At 36.9% G+C, this 20,351-nt stretch overlaps 2 protein-coding genes across 4 annotated transcripts in view; both read right to left on the bottom strand.

Annotated features, from left to right (window-relative positions):
• The window catches only part of pde4d (phosphodiesterase 4D, cAMP-specific), a 169,526-nt gene extending 165,807 nt beyond the window's left edge, over positions 1-3,719 (bottom strand). The window contains exon 1 of the mRNA XM_046870704.1: positions 3,605-3,719. The gene's annotated coding sequence lies outside the window, so the exon portion shown is untranslated. The remainder of the gene's footprint in view (positions 1-3,604) is intronic.
• Positions 3,720-10,945: 7,226 nt separating this feature from the next.
• On the bottom strand, positions 10,946-18,955 carry elovl7a (ELOVL fatty acid elongase 7a). Of its 3 annotated transcripts, none has more exons than XM_046872236.1 (8): positions 18,900-18,955; positions 16,340-16,408; positions 15,818-16,008; positions 14,385-14,465; positions 13,917-13,973; positions 13,709-13,814; positions 12,348-12,484; positions 10,946-12,228 (listed from the first exon to the last, which is right to left on the bottom strand). In XM_046872236.1, exons 2-8 carry the CDS (start codon positions 16,401-16,403, stop codon positions 11,998-12,000), a joined length of 867 nt encoding a protein of 288 aa, XP_046728192.1. In that variant the 5' UTR covers positions 16,404-16,408; positions 18,900-18,955; the 3' UTR covers positions 10,946-11,997. The 3 variants fall into 3 exon arrangements, with proteins under 3 accessions (XP_046728192.1, XP_046728191.1, XP_046728193.1); XM_046872235.1 differs by having other exon boundaries at positions 16,340-16,405; XM_046872237.1 differs by having other exon boundaries at positions 12,335-12,484; positions 16,340-16,405; positions 18,900-18,940.
• Between the last annotated feature and the right edge of the window lie 1,396 nt (positions 18,956-20,351).

Here is a 20,351-nt window from a genome sequence, read left to right as displayed (position 1 = left end):
CTGAGAAACATTCCAAAAATGCTAACTGAATATATCCCCACAGAAAAGTGTATACGGGTCATGTCTATAAAACAGTGTATGAATTACTATAAATAATAATCATCTGTGGTCAGAGCAGCTGCTATAGAGAATGAATCGACACCTTTCAGCCAATCAGAATCAATAATTATTTATATTCCACAATAAACTGATGCTTTCTAATTAAACTCTCATGTATTGTAGTACGTATCCCCTGACCCATTTGCAGCTGTCTTGTATGTTTGTCCACTCTGGCTAAGTCATTATGTGTCATGAGAGAGGCCTTGCAAAAGGCCTCTGTTCCGTCTGTTTTGGAGAGAGTCCTGGAAAAAAAGGATCTTTGTACTGTAAGTAGAGCATGTTCCTATGTTGTTGCATATTGCTTATAAAATAGGTTTAGGATATAAGTTCCATTTTCAACTATTAAGAAATTCTTGTAGGTCCATAAATGCTGGAACAGGAATGAGCAGTGCATGTGCTTTAGTCAAATGCATGCAAAATAGAAGACAACAGCCAAAACAAAAGAGCAACTAGGAAGAGCGATGCCCTCAACCAGACCTCAGGCATTATAGATTATACATTTGACCACCAATTTAATGCTCCATTTTATATGTAAAGATCATTTTCATGGCAATATAGATCTAAAGTCCGTTAAATTTAGAACTGGTTCTGTGCTTAGGATTGCAGAAAATATTTTGGCTCACTCTGTGGATGTTGACCCACACCCTGCCCCAGGCCGGGAGACCAGTGAAGAGCTCCCACCCTCCTGTAATAACAGACATGTGTGACACCGATCAGCACTCTAACTAACCTCTTTCATGTTCTTTAGCTGGGCTTAGTGGTGTATGACTTAACAAAGCAAAGGTCAGATCCCATTTCAGTTGAACAATCAACTTTGTTATTTTTCTGCAAAAGGCAATTGATGCAACATTTCATGATTTGTTAACAAACAACAGAAATGCTGCAAATTATCATATGTTAAAAGTCAAGTGGTGCCCTGTTTATTGTAGAAAAATGTCCACAAATGCAAAGAATCATATTCTCTCAAACTCTTTACCAATGCTTTTGAAATGTCCACATAGGAATTATAGCATTTAACTGTGATCTCAGACAAATGGAATAGATGTGATAATCTTCTTAATTCTCTTTAACCTGCTAGCTTTGAGGTTATTTAGATAATACTTTAGAATCAAAAGTGCCGTGGTGAACTGTTTATGAACAGTTAAAGTGATCGTGGTGCAGATCTTTGATCCAGTTTCAATACTAGCTAATTGTACAAATGTAATCCAATAGAGACATTTTCAATTGGTGTGTATGGGGATGCATTAGTGACTGCATCTGTAACATTCTAGATCCTGATGCTAGATCTTAACATTACTAAAATAAGAGTGTGTTTATCTTTGGGGAGGGGAGAAGGGTGTGAATGTGAAGGGTGGGCTCTTTTAGTGGCTACATTTGTTTCAAAGATGGCCAACATCAATTACATTGACTTTAACAATGGGTTACTTGAAAAATCGTAAAAACAATGGATTATTTTTTAACAAATTTTCACCTTCTTAAGTGCCCAATTTAATCAGTTCCCTCCGACTGGGATAAACGAAAACCAATGTGCATCTTCAGAGCTGTGAAACTAACCACTTTATCTTAAGTCTTTTTTTTTTCCATGTAATGCCATAGAACAGATCAATGTACATCATATTGTAACTATCAAGCAAGATATATTATTTTCTTCTGGCCTTCTGGCCATGGACAAGATTTGAACTTGTAATCCTCCAGCATTAGAGGCAAAACAACAAACAGGACAATCAATGAATTGTTGCAAAATCCATTGGCTATTTGTGCCATTGTTTCAGTTGTACATTTCCAGATTGGATCCAGGCCTTAATGCCAGATACAGAGTCAAAAGCAATATAAATGTCCACATTGGTCCTAAAAACCTTGCACGTAGTCATCACTATATGAAAAACTGGACTAAAAAAGTCTAACAATTCCTCATCCTCTGCCTTTGCCTGTGGTACATTAACACATTAACCAGGATCTGCTAGATGTATCTGTCAGCTCTCTGGCTCACTTCTCCATTTTGATTATATTTGATTAACTGTGCACAATGTGAGCCATAGCCACGTAAAATGAAAGGAAACAGACGGAGCCCAGACTTTATGGATCTGTCGCTATAAGCAATGGGAACAAAGGCAACTGTGTCCCATCCTCAATAGCTAGCCATCATTTAAGCAAACCACAAAGCGTCATTTGCATCTCAGAGGTTAACATGACACAAGAGTTTCACTGTTCCAAAGAACAATTGATGGCTGAAAGCATGGTGAAAGGTGGGTGCTTAAAGCCAAACTAGAGCCCCCACTTCACTACCAATGTGTCAAATGGTCAATTTACACATGGTTTAGTCACTGAGATTAACAGACCTTACCTTTGTGTGTATATATGTTGAATCTTTGGCATGTTGTTATTAAGCTTAGTCAGTATGTCAAATCAGGAAAAGCAATGAAACTCAAATGTTATGGAGTGAAATGCAGAAGTTCTACCGTCATGAATGACATCTTTAGATGGCTAAAATGACACTATAAATATAGCTGATTACATGTCCTTCTGAACCATTCAAGTTCTCCAGAATCACTGTAAATCACAAAGGACACACAGAGATAAAACTAAACTTTTAGATGAAACACAGCAAGCCATTCTTAGGCATTAAATTACCCAAACATTAACTATAACTATGAGCTTTTATAGACATTTATAGACTTTGCCTTATAAGTGCAAGACTTAAATGGCTCAAACTTTTTAAATGACATTTTCCAAACCATTCACTGGTATGAAATGGCATGGTTGTTTGCATGTTCACTGGTATGAAATGGCATGGTTGTTTGCATGTTCACTGGTATGAAATGGCATGTTTGTATACAAATTCTGTTCACCGCCGTCTAACCGTAAGCACAACACCACTTCAGTTGACTTAATCTGATCATAAATAATAGAATTAAAGTAAATATACAGTCATTTAGTCTGAGTGCTTTCCAACATATCAAACTTCAAGGAAGTTTTCTACCTATTTGAATGAAGGAACAAATGAGCCATTTGCATGTACCACAGCCTCTCTCCATCAATATAAAGAGAATGTTCTTCTCCCAAAGTAATAGTCATGATTAAATACTTTTTTTTTCTACTGTGTTTGCAGAAGGATGTAACTCAGTGCTGCTGCAGTCTGTACAGGGTTTATCTATTTATAGTAGGACATAGAAATGCTAAACAAGAAAGTGTCCTTTTTTTTTTTTTTTTTGCAATGCAGTCGCAAGTTTTCTGAGGAGGTTGGGCTCCTAAAAGTCACCTTGCACCTGCCTCACACTGTTCATGACTATTACCATCCGACAGATTTACAAATCCAGCCACCCAGCCATACACATCTCTTCGCACATACTGATAGACCATACTGCGTATTCAAATATAAAACCAGGACACTTCATATATAAAGTCATCCTAAAAATGTTGACTTCCCCCCACTGTCCCATCCTCTGCACTGCTGTTAGGACAACAAACGACAAGATGATTTAAGAGACATAAAATAAAAACTTACCCTTTTTTCCTCAAGGAAGGCAGAATGTGACAGAAGAGTTCAACCCCCCTCCCTTAGGGATTCAGCTGTGTTGTCACTGCGATACAGTCCACCCTGAAGAGGCAGAGAAAGTGTCCCCCAGTGCTTCCTGTGCTAGGGAGATTCAATGCTCTGTGGTTTAAGGATGGAACAACAACAGAGTTCCCAGTGTCTAAGCCAATCATCTTGCTCCACTGCCCACCAAGCCCCTCCCACTCCCCCAGAGTTCCTCAGGCTGAGGCTGGAGCCAGAGCCAAGGCTACCGCAGCATCACAGCAGGATAGCAGCATAGACCAAGTCACAGCCACGACTCACAAGCTCCACTCATGATTACTGGGATTAGTAGCTGATGAACACATCATTCATCATTACTGCACAGGGAGAAATGTCCTATTACGTCACTGTCCTATTCAAGGATTCTGTCTCTGTGCTCCCATGCTGGGCAATAGCTCTGTATAAACAGCACTGCTTAAAGAGCAGAATATTTGTTTTTGTAACTTAATCCTCTAATCCGAGGGATGTGATGGCAAGCTTCAGGTTATTTTAGGTCACTTGGTTAAACCGAAGCTATCACTAATGACACCTCATTGTTCTCTTTCCCACAGTCTGCCTCATGAGCATCACTGACAGCTGCATCGAACAATCCAAACACTAGCATGAGCCTTGGGGTGAAATATTTGCTCGGGGTAGTTTATTGAACTTCAGGTCGTTATAATAAATAATGTATTTAGGAAAAGTTTGTTTTTCTATAATCCGAATTAAATCCTTTATCTTGTTTTATTTGCCTGAAGGAATGCAAAGAATCATCTAACTCATCCAAGAATTCTGTTATTAGTAAAGCTAAATCTAATTTAAAATGAGATAGAAACACACACACACACACACACACACACACACACACACACACACACACACACACACATGCATGCTACTAAGAGTTTGATTAGGGTTACATGGGGAGCCTAAAGACTACTGCAGGAAACTTAGGGCAAGAAGCATCTATTAATGAGTACCAACTTATCACAGGGCATAATTGCACACACACACACACACACACACACACACACACACACACACACACACACACTCACACTACAGACAATTAGTAAGTGCTTATCAGCCAACAAAATGCCTTTAGATTTGGGAAGGAGACTGCAGTACCCGAAGGAAACCCCGGAAGCACAAGGAGAACAGTCTAACCACTAATCCACCATGCCCCCATGCAACCAGATGTTTTTTCCCTGCACATTTTTTAGTCAAGAGGGTTTTATGGCTTATTTATCCATATAACATGTACACTGTAGATTAAAAAGTATTTAAATATAAAAGCTGACTTTGTAGCAGAAGGAATTGTCCTATAGCAGCCTTACAACTCTGGGTATTTATTACTTTTGGTTTTACTATGTTGACATTAAAATAGTTATGATGAGTTATGAGATTGTTGCAGTGTCCATGCAACCTTTCAGGGTTTTTTTTTTTTCTCAAAGTTTTTAGCACCAATGGAGCAGATTTTGAATTTATGCTTTGCTCAAGGGCAGATCAACAACGATCAAAAGAAGGGCAGAGAATTTACAATCCACAGATGTTTGCTGTTTAAATTACTAGTGCATACAATCTGTTGGTTTGGTAAAGTTGATAAGGGTTTCAAAAACTCTGGGGTATTGATGAATGTCGTCTGCATTATAATCATCCTGTGGAATTCTCTGTTATTTCACTTGTGGGAATAAGTAATAAACTAATAAATTTAGGCCCATAAAATCAGCAACTAATAAAATGTGCCTTGTAACCTTGTCTCTCTCCAAAAGAAACATTTTAGGGAAGAGAAATATGTGAATACTTATGCATTCAACAATATTTACACAGCCCCAATTCCCAAAAAAGTTGGGACACTGTGTAAAATGTAAATAGAAACAAAATGCAATAATTTACAAACGTCATAAACCAATATTTTATTCACAATAAAATATAGAAAACATATCATATGTTTGAACTGAGGAATTGTTATATTTGAATTAAAAAACAAGGTAATTATGAATTTGATGGCTGTAACACATTTAAAAAAGTTGCGACGGGGCAACAGAAGTCTGGGTAAAGTAAGTGTTATCAAAATAAAACAGTTAAAGAAACATTTAGCAACTAATTAGGTCAATTGACAATAGGTCAGTAAGATGATTGTGTATAAATAGTGTATATTAAAAAGGCAGAGTCTCTCAGAAGTAAAGATGGGCAGAGCTTCACCAATCTGTGAAAGAACATTTCAGAATAATGTTCCTAAACATATAATTGCAAAACAGTTGAATATCATCATTTACAATACATGATATCAATAAAAGTTTCATCCCAAAGGTTTTCAATAGGGTTAAGGTCAGGGGACCCTCATGTCTTTTCATTCCAGCGTGGGCAAACCTTAAAGCTTGCTTTGCGCACAGGATGCTGAAAAAGGTTTGGGCCTCTTAGTTCAAGTGAATGGAAATTGTAATACTACAGCATACATGGACATTCTAGACAATGTTGCACACTATTTTCCCACATGAGTGTGATAGAAAGCTGTCCACAAACTTCTGTCTATATAGTGTCCATGTCTGTCATTGACATTCTGAATGATTCTACAATCGGTTTTAAAAATAAATCATCGTAGGTATACAATTCGAATTGTATAAAACTATTGTAAATGTTGTCCAAAACAATCTTATTATAAGAAATAATCTTATTTGCAGAACATTTTTTTTATGGATTACCCAAATAAAGCAGTATATATTAATGCCATATTTAGTCATCCCATACTTCTTTCCCACTGTGGGAGGGAATGATTGTGTCCAGACACAAGTTAACTGATAACAGTCACAAATTAACAGAAGTAAGGAGTCAGGATTTCCACCAAATGCACTCATGAGTCTGCGTTTTGTGCCTCATGATTAAAAATAACCTCTCTTCAACCACATCATACAGGTTATGATGATTCACTCAGAAATGAGTATAGACAATCAAAGCAATGTTCCACCCTAGGCTCATTTGAATGCATTTAAAACCATTTATTGACCCAGTTAAACCCCTTCAACAATCTGAACATTACTGCATGTGGTTTGCTAATTTAATAGAGAAGTCACTGGGCTCATAGACGACACATACACTAAAAAGAGTTGACAGTTATTATATTCAAAACCACACTGTCTTCAGGCTGTAATGAACTTTATTTACTTTTCCGTTAGCACATATCTGTTATTTCCAAGTTTGTGCGGTGAGCATCCACTTTACAAATATTATAAAATTTTATTTAATTTTTTTAATATATTGCCAAGTCTTGAACATGGAACGACCGCTAACTATAGGATAATCTTTCAAACGGCTGCCTATTCTATTTGTCTCAAATGTTAATAATAATAAACTGCGTTAATATAAAAACGACAAGCTATTTTATGTTTTGCATTTATTCGTCCTTACTGTACCGAAATTGAACCGAACCATGATTAATAACCGAGGTATGTACTGAACCGTGAATTTTGTGTACAGTTACACACGTTATATATGTATTATATACAATTTTCTTTAAATGCAGAATTAATTCAACCCTAGCAAGGGCTCTGTTGTTTTTGTGTTGTTTCTTTTTTTTTAACAATGTACTTGTGCAGTCTACCATCATCATCACCACCCAAACGTGTTGCTATGGTTCACCTCCTGTCAAGCTCTAAGGCCAAGTTGTGGCATAAAATATCCACAAATGCTACAGCCCATCTGTTTGCAATAACCTTTGGTCACATAATCTCAATGACACCAGGCTAATGGTTTCAACCGCATCACAAGCACAAGCTTTTTTTCTGTTTCCTCTCAACCACATTTAATATGTGCACTAAAGCATCTAATCTGTTCTCCAGCATCCAGAATTTTTTTCTATTTTGCCAAACCACTTCTTATATTAATGTGGTTATAAGTCTTGTCTCAGACTGAAAAAAAAAAGTACATATTTAGGGCTGTCATTTGGCATGATGAATCCTATGAGACATGGCCCAGGCATTTTTGCCCAAATTAAATTATCAATGTTGAAAATTTTTTTTCATCTTTCTAAATCAGGTTGGAAATTAAGAGGCAGGTAAGAAATTACCGACATGGAAGATGAACTGCTGGTAAATAAAGATTGTTATTGAGTAAATCAAGTCAAGTCAAGAGGCTTTCATTGTCATTTCTACTATATACAGTGGTACACAGTACACACTAAAAATGAGACAACTCATTACTCCAGAACCATGGTGCTAGATTAAACAACATAGATCTACAACACAACACAAAGCTACATAACAAACAGTGCAGACAAAAAAACAGTATAGACAGACAGACAACACAAGACAGTGTGGGACAATAAACATAACACAAGATAGGGACAAACACTATGCAGTGCAAAAAAACAGCAAATGGTATTATATGGTTATTTATAAATAATAAACAAATGGTGTTGGAATGGATTGAGATGAGAAATAAGTGTGTGTTAAGTTCAGGTTGTACAGTTCAGTAACACACAGTTGAGTGTGTGTGTGTGTGTGTGTGTGTGTGTGTGTGTGTGTGTGTGTGTGTGTGTGTGTGTGTTAGTTCTGTGTATTGAGGAGTCTGATGGCTTGCGGGAAAAAGCTGTTACACAGTCTGGATGTGAGACCCGAATGCTTCTGAACCACGTTCCTGATGGCAGGAGGGTTTAGAGTGTGTGTGAGGGGTGTGTGGGGTCGTCCACAATGATGTTAGCTTCAGGTCCAAGTGGGTGAGGGAGAAATGGAGGGTTGTGGAGACGGTTTGGACGATAGGCAAACTGCATAGGGTCCAGTGAGGGTGGAAGCTGGGTCTTTATGTGCCTCATGACGAGCCCCTCGGAGCACTTCATCATGATGGATGTGAGCGCGACGGATAATAGTCATTGAGGCAGGAGACAGTTGACTGCTTCGGCACATGGACGATGGTCGTCGTCTTGAGGCATGTAGGAACAAAGTTGCTGCTCAGGGAGCTGTTGAAGACGTCGGTAAAGACATCCGCTAGCTGTTCTGCACATTCCCTGAGCACTCTGCCAGGAATGTTGTCTGGTCCAGCAGACTTAAGTGGGTTAACTCTGTATAAAATTTTCCTTTATAAGGAGACTTGTAAAAAATGTTTTTATCTATATTTTGCCAGCTTCTAATCAAGTAAAATGTATAAATGCAAGTGCAATCAGTCAAGTTGCACAAGCACCTTGTTTTTGAGCTTGATTTTTTCTGCCCTACTCGTTACAGAGTTAATCCAATCTTTATTTCATCTTTATTACAACAAGGAAGAAAGAGGCTGCCCCATTTCTATTGTTCTCATGATAGGCCCCAGATTTACCACAACCCTGAACAGGTTCAAATGTTTATAAATGATAATTCTATTTCTAACTATCTAAATGTATCTACAATCTAAACTGCATTGCAATAAAGATTAACTAGTTTGACTGGTAAATGTTATAGTTCCAGTTTGTGTCTCGTGTGAATCACTGAGTCAGTGATTTTTCCATAAAGAAATTTTTATTTGGAAAAGCACCCTTAAGCATTCTTTTTTAAAATACAAATTTATTGTGACCTGCTGCTTCACACATTCTGTACCATGACCCAGTTTTAGTTAGACTGCATAAAAAGCACAGGAGAATACTGTTAAACCTCATCATGCAAAGAGCAAGTGATGCCACGAAATTATTTTAGAGACCACCAGAGTAACTGTTTGTACAGCTTTGTCTTTCAAAAGCACAAAAGCATTGGTCAAATTGAGATCCTGCAGATATTTATTATAAGTTACTGATCTTTCCCATTTTACTGTTAACATGTACAGGTCTGCATTTTCTGTTCTAATAAAATAGTGGTTTCCTGAAACCTTTAGTACATGAATCATGAGCTGCATTAAAAATGAGGCAGAAAGGACATAGAGACTATAATTAGAAAAAGTAATTTACCCTTTAGAAAAGTTTTTATAACTATTTGAAACCGTTTTAATGCGTCTATTCATGTAAATGTTTGTTTAATTGCATAAAGTGAATTTTGGGGAAAATTACACACTTTGTTAGTTTTAAGGGTTGTTTGCATATTGGATCATTTTTTTCTTTTTCTGTTTTTTTTTTTTTTTTTTTTTTTACATAATTTACTTCCATGACTATATAAGCCTTTTTGTGCCATTTAAAATCTGAACAGTCATTGTTACTGGTATATAACACTAGAATCTATCTATATTTTAAATTTGTTTTTTTCCCACGATAGAGTTTTGGAAAGTCTGTACACATGATGGCCTCAGATTCCAGTTCTTTGCTGACAGGAGTGGAACCTGATCTGGTTTTCTCCTGTTGTATATCATCCACCTCAAGGTTTGATGTTCTGTGCATGCTGAGATACTTTTCTGTGCAACACAGCTGTAAAAAGGTAATAAATTGGGTTACTATAGACCTCTTAGCTCTGAACAATTACAAATACCATTATTTTCCTTCATTTGGATGTTTTATGTGAACACTACCTGAAGCTCTTGACCTGTAGATGAATCTTCTGAGGCATTGTGCTGCTGCCACATGATTGACTTATTGGAAAATTGCATTAAGGAGCAGTTTTAGAGATGTTCCTAATGAAGTGAGTTTTTTTTTTTTGCTTTCAGTGTGCTGTGAAACTCAGAATATCTGTATTTTTCCATGACTATCACTGTTATATAGTTCAGGGTGTCAAGACTGGTCATGTAGCATGAGTTTGACATGATGAAGTAAGGGTCATTAGCATAGTGAGAGAAAAAATGCCGTTGCATTTGCCCTTTATGCATCAGAAATGTCAAGCTCATGATCATTTCCCATAACTAGCTCTCCAGTATGCTGGAATATGTCTCACAAAATCTTTTAAAATCAATTTATGTTCTTATTTACAACCATCGGTAAGAGAATGCTGATGATAAAGCTGCTACGAAGGAGGAAAAGAGGAAAGCCAAGGTGTTGAGGTTTTCGTTGTGAGTGACGATTAGAAATGATCTTATTAGAGGGACAGCGCATGTAAGACGTGATTGAGATGGTTTGGACATGTGCAGAGGAGGGACATGGAGGCGGTTTACGGGTTTGTGGTGAGGAAAGACATGCAGGTAGTTGGGTTGAAAGAGGCAGATTTAGAGGACAGGGGAGTATGAGGACGGATGATCCGCTGTGGCGACCCCTAAAGGAAGAAGCTGAAAGAAGATGTTCGTATTTACAACCGCAAACCAGCTCCATTCATTGCCGTTGCAACAATTTAACCCTCCACATGGGGGAGCTCTAGGATTATACGTATTAATGTTTAGTACGCAAAACAACACTACTCAGACATCTACACCAATTTACTAGTGAAAAGTCTTTATTTCTTTATAAATATACATTTTAAAACACCGTTCACATATTCGATTTCACATGTATAAAAATCAGAAAGTGAAATCATGTCCTAGACAAGGACAATCATGACAGTACTAAGATAATATGAGCACTTTATCTGCACAATGCTTCCTTCCTTAGCATTTATATTTCAAAGACATGCTGTCTTATCAGTCCTGTCCCAAATCGCCAATAGTGTAGTATTATCTGAACCCCTATTTGCAAATATTTTCTGAATAACAGTTCTGGTCTTGGATAGGCCTTTTGCCTTCATATCCACCTAATCACGGTCAGACAGGATCTGATCCAAGATCAGAACTTAATCATTTAATCAGAGGTCCAGATAAATGCACTGGCTCCTTCAGGGACATTCATATTGTCCTGTATTTCTCTAAAACTGAATGTAGTGCAAACGTTTTGTAGATTACTAAAGACAGAAACAGACTATATGTCTATATCAGCATGCTTTCTAAAGCTGAGAGGAAGTCCAGGGAATGTAGGAGATAAAAATAGTTAAGGCACTGGGGGAGATCTTTAATGCCTGGAAAGGGAACTGTATTATGAATTAGTAATTTTACCAATGGTGGACGGGTTGAGACAATTTTTACTCTTGTAACTACAGACCTTTCATGTAAGCTCATTTGTTACAGTTATGGGATAATACGTTTCAAGATATATAGCTAAATGTAAAGCTGAGAATTTAAAGTGAGGTAAATCTGGCTTCATATCCAATGTGTACGTTTCTAAAGTAGAAGATTCAGGACTCCAATGACCACCAATGTGCATTAAGGTGTACAACAATAAAGAGGTTGCAACATTAATAATTCCTTTCAGCTATATTTGAAGTTATATTCATCTCTATCTTCTTTTGAACCAACTTTAGACCTATTTGTGCTATACATTATTTCTCAAAAATATAAATAATCCTATTATAAAAAGTACAGTAGGCCAGTAAACAGCAGTGCTCAAGTACTCCATGTGAGTCAGATTGTCATTTCAAAATAATTCCTGAAGGTGGTTATTCCTGTTTGCTGTCGATGCTGTTGTTGTTCTGGACCTTGTCTGTACTCCGCAGAACTTTGGGAAGTCTCTTGCCCTTGGTGTACGCGTGATACCAGAAGTTAAGGAACAGCAGGAGAAAGACCAAGCCGTAGAGGGCGATGATGTAAATGAAGATGGGGTACTGATAGGGACAATCCTTCATAAAGAAGTACTGAGCAATGTGAGTGGTGATGATCATAAACTGTGTCTGTACACAAAGAGTAAAACAGAGTTCTTTTTATGAATAAAAGTACAAATATATTTGATTCAGAAAAAGTGTCCTCATTATAATACAGATAAAAATTATGTTTTACATTCAACACCTACTAGCTGGATAGATGTCAGGTGCTTCTTCCACCACAGAAACTTCTCATAAGCAGGTCCCAGTGCTGACAGGCCATAGTACGTGTACATTATTACATGAACTATGCAGTTCAGAAGGGCGTGAAACGTTCCCTGGCCACCTGGAAGACAAGTTTAGGTTTCTGAGCAAGTCCCGATTGTTCTTTCTTAAATACAACAGTTCGTAATAATCAACATGGGACAATATTCCCCCATTGTTCTCCACAGTTTGGTCACCTGCCTGTGACTAGAGAATTCTTCCCAATCACAATACAGCTACCAAACAGAAAAAGTGCATGAACATGTACTCGAAACACGTCAAGCCAGTCAAGTGTAGCCTTTCGAAACTGAGGCTCGTGCTGCATCACAAAGCAGTGTAACAAGCTTGGAGGAATGCACTATCAGCCATAATCCATCTATGAGTTCATCAGTTCAGCAACCCAGAGCCTGAACAACTAAGCTTTACTATGATTAATGTATGTCTATTTTCTCTGTATTGTCAGTATAGGGACTTATGGTTTTTAAGAGGTTTAAAAAATATATATATATATATATATATATATATATATATATATATATATATATATATATATATATATATATATATATATAAAAAAAAAACAGGATCCTTCAGAAGCATATCATCGCATGTACTGAAAATATTGGTGGGTTCAAGCAAAAAGATTTCTAGGAATCATTCGTGGTTTAACTTTCAGGCCTCAAATCCATGACATGGCCCTTAAAATGGCCCTCATATTTTTTTTGTAAAGTTCTGTATCAGTACTATTTACAGAAACATTCATCAATGGGAAAGTGGATTTGAGCACACAGAATTTCACATAAACAAAACAGTGTCCATTTCATGAAAAGTGCTGTTAGACATCAAAACAGGGGGTGATGTGAGCACGTTTATCGAATCAGCTTCCTGCTGACTCACTGGTTAACATGTCATTTCCATACACAATGCCACAATTTACTCTCATGTATGTCTATTTTACATAAAACACCCTAATGTATGCAGGTGCTTCGATACTGAGCCAATAAAAGAAAATAAATCATTAGATCTAAAGAAAGAAAATGGAGAGCAAGAAAATAAATCTAATAAGGAAGATCAATTCTGCTGTTGCTCAACAACACTGTCAAGCATGGTGGGAGATCCCAACAATTATTTAAAGTTCATAATAGACAAGGCTCTTTTTTCACTCAGTGAAACAGCACTTTCTCCTGTATAACATTACAAAACTAGAAGGTGGGGGGGGAGGTCGGGGCAGCTTGTAGTCTAATAAATAGACAGCAGTGAAAATTCTCGCGTTTGTGTTCAGTGATACAAAAAGAAGAGAGTGTACCTGGAGCAAACTTGACACCAAACCACCATGTGAATGGCATTATGGAGTGATGGAAGACATGCAGGAAACTGATCTGGTTATTCTTTTTCCTCAGCACAAAGAACACCTGGCCAAGAAGGACATGATTAAACCATTACTAAAGGGAGCAGATGGGCTACAGCGACTTTTACTGCACTCAATGCGTCACCTTTTTTTTTAGCTTACTTACTGTGTCCAGCAATTCAATAAATTTAGAGAAGTAGTACAGCCAGCATGTGTGGGCCATCTAGTAAACAAAGAGCTCAGTGTTATTTAGAATTACGTCACTTTTTTCCCCCATATCCAACACATTTCAAAAAAGTCATTTACGTTTTTAGCATTTGTCAGATGCCGTCATCCACAGCAACTTACAATGATATCACTTATACAAGTGAGCAGTAGGGGGTAAAAGGATTTACACAAGGGCCACACAGTGCCAGTCTGGTGGTGCTAGGAATCGATCTCACAACCTCCCGTTTCGAAAGCCATCATCATAACCACTAAACTACCACAAGTAATCATCATAGCAAATTGCTCACACCCACTTTTCACTTTCAGTTTATATTAATAATCACTAGAAGCAATAATAATAATAATAATAATAATAATAATAATAATAATAAAGTAAGACTAATTTCCTGTGTACATGTGAACTTACCCTCATAGCCTGTGGGGAGTGGGAGTAATCCACCAGATCACAGCTAAACGAGTAGCCTGTGCCCCAGCCAGACATCACAAACTACACACACACACACACACACACACACACACACACACACACACACACACACACACACACACACACACACACACACAATGTCAGATAGATCACAATTCTTTAGTGATTTTGATTTAAAATGTTAACACTTTTTCATATTTGATATACTCCATCTTTAACATTCATTTTATAATATTGAAAAAGATAAATAAAGGATTAAATGAACAAACAAAAGATTTTAAATAAATAAATCTGCATTTACACCATTAGTCTGTTTACTGAGTCTAGTGAAATATATACTTTTGGTCCTGATAAGGTTCCTGTGAAACTATTTCATTTACTGGCCAAAAAGTGATAGATGATACTTTATTAGCTGTGCACAGAACTCACTCCAGCACACAGGACCCTATATTATTCAGATAGCCATATAGCTAATGACTTGAAAACTGTGGATTGTATCAAGTAGTTATATCTCTGAGGTACTAAAGCTCACTTTTTACACCTTACAGATCATTTTATCCGCTCACAGCTACAGCAAAATACTACAGGCCAAAACACGCAACATGTCTGAGTCAATTTCTAAGCCAAATTCATTTCTTCATATGATTGAACCTGGAGCTCCCTGCTCAAACACATCAGGGTTTATGTACACAGAACTACTCGATTTTTCCTAAAGAAATTCAGCAGCTATTTCTAAATATCTCCATTTACTTATTTCAGTCAACATATTACTCATTGACAATGTTAAAGGAATACAAAAGTGCACATATTGCGGTGACATTGATATTAACTAGTTATGAATAAATAATTTATGTATAGAACTTTGCAAACATGCATTTCTCCTCAGTCATATGTGAAACATGACCATTTCATAAGAAATGAGGAATTGTTTATATTAATAGAACGCCAATTTATTCAGAATTAAAAACAACAAACATTCAGTATTCATTTGTTCAAAATATTATTTGTGTAGCTTGTTAAATACATACCCATAATTTTACTTCAGGAAGTCTTTGGTTTGAACAACCAAAACCAAAGCCTTGTGACAAAAAATTCTTCACCTTCAACACACCAATGCTTCCACAAAAAAAAAAAGCAAAACACTAGGTGTGGTGTAAATACCTCCATGCATTTTTTAGGTGTGAACTCGGTCAAACCTGATTTGCATAAGGGTGATGTTAAAAAATGGAATCAAGTGCAACATGTTTACTATTGATGCCTTAACGTGTTACTTTGCAATCAGAAGTTTGAATACTTGTCTCTTTAACTTTCTAGTTCTTTTACTTTAATAGTTCAATTTAAATTATTATATCATGTAAGGGGAAAAAAAGTGGCATTTGTCAGCTACTTTTTAGATTTCGATTTTTGTGTACCTCGTAACACATATAGAGAGAAAGTGCCACGACGGTGAAGTTGTAGATCACGAGGACCCTCTTCAAATCAAATGGCTTCCTGTTTTCCATCAGCTTGGGCCCCAGTGACACCACAAAATAGATATAGGCACCAATGATGATGGTCTGAGGCAGAGGAGAGGACATGAGCAGCCAGTCTTCAGTCCTCGGGTCTAAAGCATGCAAATATAATTAGATCTCAATAAAGCACCAATGGTGGCCATATCACTCACTCAAGCAGATTTTGTGTCTGTGATGTTGGCTTTTCATTTAGTCATATTTCAGTTACCAATATATAAATATGACACTGGTCTTTTTCAGTAATGATATAAATAGCAGACTATTATCATTTACAAAATTAGAAAAGGTAAAAAGGTGTAAATGTTCAAAATTCATTATCAAATTTTAGCTTATGGTTTGTTTGTTTATAAAATAGCAGGACCTTTACTATGTGTTTATACTTAGCTTACAGAATATTGTTCAATGACTTGTGGATCATTTTACCTGCATCTTTAATCCACTCGTCATATAGTTGCACAGCGGTAGAGGTTAGCTCATTAAACACCATCTCTGCTTCAAAGAACATGAGAAAATGGTTAATGACTGACATAAGAATCTGCCCAGACACACACACACACACACACACACACACACACACACACACACACACACACACACACACACACACACACACACACACACACACACACACACACACACACACACACACACACACACACACACACACACACAGTGTATGCTATACTGTATAGAGCCAACCTTTTATTCATTCAACAAGTAAGCGTTGGTTATAGGTTGTTGTTATGTAATATTGATAATGTATTTTTCTTTCTTTTTTTTTGAAGATGTTGAGGTTTCTTTGAGAGTGACGAGGATGGACAGGATTAGAAATGAGTTTATTAGAGGGACAGCGTATGTAGTATGTTTTGGAGACAAGGTGAGGGAGGCGCGATTGAGATGGTTTGGACATGTGCAGAGGAGGGACATGGGGTATATCGGTAGGAGAATGGTGAGAATGGAAAAGAGGAAGGCCAAGAAGGCGGGTTATGGATGTGGTGAGGGAAGACATGCAGGTAGTTGGGTTGAAAGAGGCAGATGTAGAGGACGGGGGGTATGGAGACGGATGATCTGCTTTGGAGACCCCTATTGGGAGCAGCCGAAAGAAGAAGATATTGCTTTCTTTTTGATGTTTACAGACGAAAGCAAGACCAGTGAACACCTACATTTAGACTAAACAGTGTTGTGACAAATAAAGACAACCAAAGATCAGAATTTATCATTTTTACCACGATGGCTTGTGTTGCTGATAATGTGTAATTTATGTTTTCTGTATTAACTTTTTAATCAGAAAATTTGTATTTTTTCCAATAGTTCATGTCCAGCATGTAAAGACATTTTGTGCTGATAAAGGTCTTCTGATTTTTGCACCTTTCTGAATTAAACTTGTGTTATAATTCCTGCACTATGACTCCTGAATTGAAATTGCTCAGCTACTATTTCTTCATGTAGACTCCTTAGTATTTATTAATGATGTATTCCATCATTGTAATTCTTGTTTTGACTGCAGTCAACATTCCTGTCTCAACCTTCCACCATTATGTTTACTGCACTATATTTCCAGTCTTATGCACTGTGTTAAGTATCCTGCATTATAAATCCTGTTTCATTTGAACACTGTAAAAAAAACAAAAAAAACCACAAACTGTATAAAGAGAATGGTATAAGTCCTGCAAATATGTTTAACATTGGGCAAATCGACTCTTCTAATAACAATTGCCACGTCCTGGTGGTCAGCTGTGATATCGCACACCAAGGGCAATAAGAGTCAAAAGCTGCATTGTCCCAACTAACAATGTAATCCTGCTATTGTCCCTTTTCCTAAGACTCCTTAAACAACAGACCAAGTGTTGAGACACAATGAGCTGTCAGTCTGTGGTACGCTTGCACTGCTCCGAACAGACCCTAAACTGTTCTGATTGGCCGATGTTAAAGAAAAATGTAAACCAAACAAATGGGACAGTATTCATGGCTAATCCCATTCTCTCTGATTGCATAAAAGATTTAGCACATTTGTATGTCAAAAAAGCTCAAGTGTCAGTGAATTCCACCACAGTACACACAACTGTGTGTGTCCGTGGACTCCCTCAGCCTTAATCCTGTCTCACCCACGACTGGATATTTTGTCTTATTGGATCTAATCTTGAATTATGTAATGAATAGGTTTAATCCAAACCAAAAAAAAAAAGTATGTTTATAAATATTCAAATTGGGGCCTTATGTATCCTGTCCTATCCTGTGATAAATCGCAATTAATAAACTGTTCATGTTCATATCATGAGCATAATATATAAACAAAATACTCGTAAAAATAAGTCCAGGAGAAGGAAAAACTAGAGCTGTAAATTCTTGCAAAATGGTCAGAAAGGTATAAACTAAAAGCATACTGAAAAAATGATATTAAACTTCACACCTGATACCTAGTAGAGAAATGAAATGCACTTGATACCCCCTCACCATGTTCTTTATGGCCATGTAGTGTTCTAATAAACTACAGACTGGAACATGATTGTCTGGATACTGAAGTAGTATTAATTAGAGCGAAATCAATCCCCAGCTACAAGTTGGGACAAGTCGACTAATCTCCTGTGAGCCAAACAGGTAAAGGAAGTAGCCTAAAAGTAGGCACACCTGCAGTTACACAGGTTTTAACACCATATTACCTTTACAAACTGTTCCACAGGCAGCAGTTCAGAAATGGTCATATATATATATATATATATATATATATATATATATATATATATATATATATATATATATATATATATAAAGAGCTACAAGAAGCTCATCTAAGATCATTAGAAGAACAGCAGTATAATTAATTGATACAGCAACACAAACTAAACTTCCAGAATACAGATACAAGAATGAAAAAAAAGACATGAAAAACGCATTTCTGATGTAGAAAATGCCACTATATAATGTATATGCTAATGCAAAGAATACGTATTAGTTTTATAATAGTATTTGCTGGGAAACGCACCTGTTCCACTCTTCTTCGGTTCACCACTCTTTCTCTCTCTTTCACACTCTCTCTCTCTTTCTATCCGTCTGTCTCACGCTACGCTCTACACTACTTTGACAAAGGCACTGTGATTGGCCATTCCGTCGCTAAAACCCGCCTCTGAACACAAACTAACCTATCACAGCTCTTACCAATATGCTATATGGAAAAGTCTTGATTTCATTCGGTCCATGGCTTCTCAAACTTTATTTGTAGCCACACAGACTGTAAACTAAACTTTAGTGCATAATAAGCTTATTTCTTAAACATTATTTTCAGTACAGTACCATAGTCTGGTATAATGCATAAATATAAATACATAGTACATAATATGATACATACAGCTTTCAATTCTATAGTAAATTGTTTAAATAGGTTATTTATTTGTAAGCAACTTTTTTGTTTTTTGTTTGTTTGTCATTCTGCTAAAGAGATAATCTTCAGTACACACTTGGATCTGGAGACTATACTAAAGCACTAGTCTGGAAGTACTGCCCATCACAGCAGTGGTGCAAAGTATCTGAGTAAATGTAGCATTTTTTCTCTCTACTCAACTACATTTATGATTTAAAAAATTATATATGTAATTTTTAGTTCACTTAATATTTAACAATGAGTTACTAATTTGCACCTCTGTTGAAGATGTCATTAAGACTCAACACTCCCCTACTTACATCTACTGCCTGTGAGTAACTTTTTAGCACTGCTGGACCCATTTTCAGTCCAAAAAGAGCTAGAATGATTTTCTAATACTTTAAGAACCAGGTGAAGGTGAATAAAATATTGCCCCTTTCTAAAACTGAGTCAGTTTTGAATATTCAGTTTTACTTAATCTAAAATTATTTAGTTTAATTGTATTTGTCTATTGAATATTTTTTGTGAGATGATGCTATAATTTTATTTGTTAATTGAATATACCTTTTTAAGTAATGGAGTGTTAGAGAAGTGAAAAAAAAATGCAGGCAGGGTGGAGTGGGTGAAGAAGAGTGGCAGGAGTGATTTGTGATAGAAGAGTATCTGCATGAGTGAAAGGGAAAGTTTATAGGACTGTGGTGAGACCTGCGATGTTGTATGGATTAGAGACAGTGGCATTGACTAAAAGACAGGAGGTGAAGCTGGAGGTAGCAGAGCTGAAGATGTTATGGTTTTTTATTGGGAGTGACGAGGATGGACAGGATTAGAAATGGGTTTATTAGAGGGACAGCGTATGTAGGACGTTTTGGAGACAAGGTAAGGGGAGGCGAGATTGAGATGGTTTGGACATGTGCAGAAGAGGGACATGGGGTATATCGGTAGGGGAATGCTGAGGATGGAGCCACCAGAAAGGAGAAAAAGATGCTGGTGGAGGTTTATGGATGTGGTGAGGGAAGACATGCAGGTAGTTGGTTTGAAAGAGGCAGATGTAGAGGACGGGGGGGTATGAAGACGGAT

Source organism: Silurus meridionalis, chromosome 17, assembly GCF_014805685.1.
Source record: "Silurus meridionalis isolate SWU-2019-XX chromosome 17, ASM1480568v1, whole genome shotgun sequence".
Taxonomy (NCBI): Eukaryota; Metazoa; Chordata; class Actinopteri; order Siluriformes; family Siluridae; genus Silurus; species Silurus meridionalis.
The sequence above is the reverse complement of the archived record's forward strand: the minus strand, read 5'-3'. Positions and strand labels throughout refer to the sequence as shown.

Coding starts and splice junctions, on each gene's coding strand:
- elovl7a (XM_046872236.1), bottom strand. CDS start 16,403: ATGGTGTTTAATGAGCTAACCTCTACCGCTGTGCAACTATATGACGAG. Junction 16,009..16,339: donor CGAGTGGATTAAAGATGCAG/GTAAAATGATCC, acceptor TGCATGCTTTAG/ACCCGAGGACTGAAGACTGG. Junction 13,815..13,916: donor TTATTGAATTGCTGGACACA/GTAAGTAAGCTA, acceptor CTTCTTGGCCAG/GTGTTCTTTGTGCTGAGGAA.